Source organism: Lynx canadensis, chromosome B2 (assembly GCF_007474595.2).
Source record: "Lynx canadensis isolate LIC74 chromosome B2, mLynCan4.pri.v2, whole genome shotgun sequence".
NCBI classification, from domain to species: Eukaryota; Metazoa; Chordata; class Mammalia; order Carnivora; family Felidae; genus Lynx; species Lynx canadensis.
In genome coordinates, this window is record NC_044307.1 from 152546593 (window position 1) to 152552592 (window position 6000).

Below are 6000 nucleotides of genomic sequence, written 5' to 3' on the forward strand. Positions count from 1 at the left end.
CTTAACCAACTGAGCCACCCAGGTGTGAATAGACTTTTCTGTGAAGAAGATGTGTAAATGGCCAGGAAACTCATCAAAGGATGCTCTGCATCATTTGTCACAGGAAATACAAGTCAAAACTGCAAGGTACCGCTTCACACCTACTAGGATGATACTACTACTACTAAACAGAAAATACTAAGTATTGACAAGCATGTGGAGAAACCTGACCCCCGTGCGCTGCCGGAGGGAATGTGAAATGGTGCAGCCATGATGTTCGTGACATCATTATCCACATCAGTCAACAGATGGGAACAACCCCAGTGTCCATCGGCAGAGAAGTGGCTCCTTAACTTGGCAGCTCTGCGGACAGGCTGCACCCCCGAGAAGTCGGTGGGGCAAGTCCTAGGAGCAGCCTCAGGCTTGGCTCCTGTCCCCACGGCCCAGCCTCTGGACACCTGGACTCCAGGAGAGCCCCCGCGTGGAGTGCGATGGGGAATGCCACGGAAGGCAGCCCAAGCCAGCAGCCTTCCTGTCTCCAACACACCCGGCCAGCCGCCTCGCAGATGGCAGTGAGAAGCCGGTCAGCGTCTTTCAGATCTGGAACCTTCTTCCAATGATTTCTCTCGTGATGTCCTTCCTTCCATCCTCTCTGCTCTCTGTTACTTGTCTCAGAGGTTAGACACTATATTCCAGCCCTGTAATTGTCCTGTATTTTCTCTCCTCGTATCTTGGTCTTTTGCTCTGCTTTGTGGGAGATTACATTACATTTGTCTCCCATTCTTTCTGATCTTTAATTGTGCTGTTTGTAAATTCTGAGAGCTCGGAATGTCTCTTTTTCATAGCATACTCTTCTGTTTCGTGGCTGCAACATTTCTTTTGCATCTGAGTAAATTACACCAATAGTTGTGTTTTATTTTGTTTTTTCCTTCTTCCTTCATAGAATCTTCTTCTGTTTCTCTTTCTATATGTTTCTTTTGGTCTTTGTTTTTATTTTAGAATAAAAAAAATTTTTTTAATGTTTATTTATTTTTGAGAGAGACAGAGACAGAGCGCAAGCTGGGGAGGGGCAAGAGAAAGCGAGACAGAGAATCTGAAGCAGGCTCCAGGCTCCAGGCTCTGAGCTGTCAGCACAGGGCCCGATATGGGGCTGGAACCAATGGACCAGGATATCGTGGCCTGAGCCGAAGCTGGACGCTCAACCAACTGAGCCACCCAGGCGCTCCTACTTTAGATTTTTGTTCTCACATGGCTGGTAATTCTTCAGGGCAGATTGTGTTGCAGAGTCGGGCATTGTAAAAGTGATGGGAAGCCAGTACCCCAGGTGAGGCTTTCAGCCACGGGATCCTTGGGGAGGTCCTGATGCTGAAATCCTTGACTCTTACCTCAGGTCATAGGAAGAGCCTTCCTGCTCTTCCTGGAGACACCAAGGGAATGACGTAATTACAAAAATCTGAGGAAGTCCTGGGGGACCATTTGTAACTGGGGTGAGGGGAAACAGTAGAGAAGGGCCCTAGAATGATCCTCAGGTCCCTGACTTGCATTGAGTTCAGATTTCAGTGCTATTAACTTGGGTAGGAAATACAAGGGAAGGAGAGTGAGTGTAGGCAAGCTTTAACTTTTGGGTCTATTGTGATTGCGGTGCCCCTGCTGGCTGTGGTTGACTTTGGAGCAGAGAAGACCGGTTCAGTTTCTGCTCTGTGGCCTGCTGTGTGTATGGCCTTGGACGGCACACCTGGCCTCTCCACTCCTCGCTTCCTAGTGAGGGTGATGTCACCCCTGCCCCCAGGATTCAGTGGGAGGGTGCATATACTCACATGCATCTTGCAATGTGCAAACCCACAGTGAGCATGTCCTCTGTTGCATCCGCAGCGGTGAGCTCCTGTCAGAGGAGGCATCCGGGGGGTGACCGGAGAGGGATTCGGCAGGGCCAGCATTACTCAGCACATCATAGAGACCTAGGCATTACATTTGTCTCCCAAGTCCTGGGTACCAGCACCTGCAGACCTGTGGGAAAGTGGGGGAGGCCTATGCAAGTGCCTCTCTAGGGGTCTGGAAAGACCAAGTAACACGGTGCCCTGGGACCTGGGGGGGACGGCATTTCAGAAGAGTGGTGGGAAGTTTCCAGTGTTGTAGAGGTAGGAATGATCTCCAGAATACGGAGGGTGCCAGCACTGAGGGCTACACGGGTCAGCACTCAGTAAGCACTCAATAGGTGACATCAGGACTAAGTATCTGGTTGAAACGGTGACCTTTGGTATTAACAATTAGGAAGTCAACAGTGATGGCCACCATTCTCCATTCAGTAAGGGTGTGCCCTCAACTCATTCTGGAATCGGGCAGGACATGCTTACGTGAAACATTGTCTCCTCTCCCAGACCCAGGGATACACCACACACACGCACAGACACGCACACCCCCGTGGATATGCCGCACACACGCACAGACACGCACGCCCCGGTGCATATGCCCCGCACACGCGCAGACGCACACCCCGGTGCATAAGCCCCACACATGTGCAGACACGCACACCCTGGTGCATACGCTGTGCACACGCACAGACACGCACACCCCAGTGGATATGCCACACACATGTGTGGACATGCGCACCCCAGTGGATATCCCGTGCATACATGCAGGCACGCGACCCCAGTGCATGTGCTGTGCACACGTGCAAACATGCACACCCCGGTGCATACGCCCCACACACATGCAGACACGCACACCCCAGTGGATATGCCATGCACACGCGCAGACACACACACCCCGGTGCATACGTTGTGCACACACGCAGACATGCACACTCCAGTGGATACACCACACACACGTGCAGACACGCATACCCCGGTGCATATGCCCCACACACGTGCGGACACACACACCCCAGTGGATATGCCATGCACACGCGCAGACACGGACACCCCGGTGCACACGCTGTGCACACGCGCAGACACGCTCGCTCCAGTGGGTACACCATGCACGTGCAGACATGCATACCCCGGTGCACATGCCCCACACGTGCGGACACACACGCCCCAGTGGATATGCCGTGCACGCGCGCAGACACGCACACCCGCTGGCTCCGGCCAGGCCTGCCAGCTGTGGGCCCTGGGCACCTCCTCCCTGCGGCCAGCTTGCAGGATGCACTCATCAGGGAGGCTCATGCAGTCACTTGTGTTGCAGGTGGTCCAACTGACGCCCACCAGCTGGAAGAGGACAGACCCGCTCGCAGGTGAAGAAGGAATCATTGTAAACGTAGACATTGAGCATAAAGCCAGTACGGTACATCTTGCTTACCTACAGCCAAGACCTAGAACGAGATTGCTGTATTTCACCTGTTACGGGCACACAGTACAGACATGTTGAGTGAGGTGACCTGAACGTGGTATGTGTTTTTAACTCCACTCTACTGTGCCGTTTACGTGGCACCAGGCAGCCAGGCGGAGCTGAGGGCGTGTGAAGAACTGCCTGCTGCCTCCCAGAAGCTTTGCTGTGGCTCCACCCCAAGTGCGGAGATTCCCTGTAGTCTCTGACAGCTTGTAAATGTACAGACCTTCGTGGGGAGAACGGAGAAACGATGAACGCCTGTGTCATCGAGGCCCTGCTCTGCGTGAATCTGCACAGCATGGGCCACAGCATCTCCCGAGACAGGGAAGCCAACCCGGAAAGGACCGCGTAGCTTCGGGCAGCCGCCCTTGAGTCCCTTGTGCTTGGGTTACACGTGCAGTCGCAAGTTTCTTCCTGAGTGGTTGGCCCGGGCCTGGGATGTGCAGGCCCTTGTGAAAGTTCGCTGTGGTCCTCATGGCACAGCTGAGGTCTCTGTGGTCACTTCAAGAGCGCTCAGTTGGTGAGTGGGAAAGACTTGTTTTGTGGTTACCATTGTGTTCCAGGGAACATGGCCGGACCACCCTCGTGTGAAGGACGCATCTGAGAACAGGCAGCACAGGGAGCCCAGCGGCTCCCGCGGGACTGGGACGTGGGGCCCCGTCTCACGTGCTTGGTTCAGCAGCGGTAGGGATGGTGTGGTTGGTTGGGCTCATCCGCTCTCCTTTGTGTTGTGACGCTGATCTGTAATACGCATTTCGCTCTACCAGTTACCAGTGGTTAGTCTGCTGTTACAACAAGTGAAGACCCACTTCTTTGTCTCGGTTCTCATTTGGCCCTGTTGTCGAAGTTCTACAGCTGGAAAGGCCTTGGGCACCGGACGTAGTCTGGCCAGGTCTCCTATGGGCTCTGTACCGCCCCCTTCTCAAATGTAAGTCTGTACACCCATGAGAGGAAAAAGAAAGTGGTGATTCCTGAGTCAGTCTATTAATTGTTATTCTCGTGTTGTTTAAATATGTGCAAACATGCATCAGGGTCCTTAATGCTCAGAGCTCTTTCTTAACGCAGCTTTCATTCCAACACGTCATTTAAATAAACTGAAACTAGATTCTGAGTCAAGTAGCGTTGTTACCACAGTCCCCCAGCCGCTCCCCGGGGGGGCGGCCAGAGCCCTCATCTCTGGAGCTGCCGTGCTAGTGTCCACGGGAGGCATAGACGCAGCAGAAGGCAGAGGCAGGGGACTGAGGGTGCCCATGACGGGAGCCCTGTGAGTGCGCCCCTTCGTTGAACGGGCAGGGGTGCCTGGTGTGGCTGAGCCCACAGTGGCATCTGGTGCGCTCGCCTGCACACGGGACTAGGTTTCAAGAGGGACGTCTGCCATATCCGTGAATTTTTGCCACAAGAATGACTTTGTGTGTTGTGTAGTTGAAAATAAAGGGAAAGAAATAATCATGGCCGGTGACCACTTTGGTATCTCCGGTAAAGTGGGTTTTTATTTCTAAAGTACTGACCAGTTGGATTTAATGAGTTCAGCACCCAGAGGATTGGACAAGTTCACTTTTTTCCCATCCTTTGAACTTTGTGTTTAAAATTTCGAGCTGTTTCAGGCATTGCCACAACTTAGGATGAAAAATAAGTTGGTAGCGGCAGCATCTTCTGACTGTCACAAAAAGGAAAAAAAAAACCCTGGGGCTCCTGGGTGGCTCAGTCGATGGAGCGTCCGACTTCAGCTCAGGTCACGATCTCACAGTCTGTAAGTTCGAGCCCCGCGTCGAGCTCTGTGCTGACAGCTCAGAGCCTGGAGCCTGCTTCCGATTCCGTGTCTCCCTCTCTCTCTGCCTCTCCCCTGCTCATGCTCTGTCTCTCTCTGTCAAAAATAAACATTAAAAAAGTTTTTTTTAATAAAAAGTTTTTTTAAAAATGCAAAAAAAGCCCCTTTGCTTGGAGAGGGGACCCTGGCTTGTTCCCCTCCTAGAGGCCACGGACCCTGGTGTTTCTAATCCCTTCTCGTTTGATGCCAAGTGGACCATCCTGGGGCCTGAAGCCCGTCCACACCAGCAGCCTCCGTTACTCTAGTGAAAGCTGACACGTGCCTCTTCCTCGTCGGCTTCCGTCCCCCAGTTGTCCAGGGGCTCTTGGGAGAGCTTCAGGAAGGGCCCCAGCACTGGGGGCCAGCTTCTCCAGTTTGACCCTGGGGTGCGGTGGTGCAGTGATGAGAGCCGCCAACGACTGACAGACATCGCAGTTTGAGCCAAGTGCGCAGGGAGGTCCTACATCGCTAGAGAACTGCGCCTACACATCCCTTTCCGTCTCTGGCCATGGCTGAGGCCTTGTAGCCTGTGCCTCTGTTGTCCCCGCTCGAGGCCAGGGGTCTAGGCACATCGCATCCCCCACCTGCAGACAGCCCTTACTCGCAAGCTCTTTGTGGTTCTGAGAGAGAAGATTGCATGGGGAAAGCCAGTGCAGGCATCCGATTTCTCTCATTATGGCCAGCTCTGCCAAGTGTTAGATGAAAAGTAGAAAGTTAACTGTAACCTTCTGTATTTGACCAGCCACCTGAACTAAAAAAGCCAAGGAGCAGCCGTTCAAAAACAGACCAGCTTCACTTGTCTGTGGTTTCCCCAGAAGCCTCTTTCAAAGGCCTGGGGAGGCCGAGGTCAGGAGACCCCATGGGACACCTAATGAGTCATGGCGATC

General features: G+C 53.2%; 1 protein-coding gene across 11 annotated transcripts in view; it reads left to right on the forward strand.

Moving 5' to 3' along the window:
• Positions 1-4752, forward strand: part of FAM120B (family with sequence similarity 120B) — a 95526-nt gene extending 90774 nt beyond the window's left edge. For 5 of the 11 annotated variants that reach the window (XM_030316820.1, XM_032593289.1, XM_030316817.2 and 2 more), the window contains one exon: positions 104-421. In XM_030316820.1, coding sequence (XP_030172680.1) covers positions 104-152 — 49 coding nt within the window. In that variant the 3' untranslated portion in view covers positions 153-421. Of the gene's footprint in view, positions 1-103; positions 422-3162 lie in introns of those variants that run through there. The other 6 variants (XM_032593290.1, XM_032593291.1, XM_030316825.2 and 3 more) reach the window with 3 other exon arrangements.
• Positions 4753-6000: the final 1248 nt, after the last annotated feature.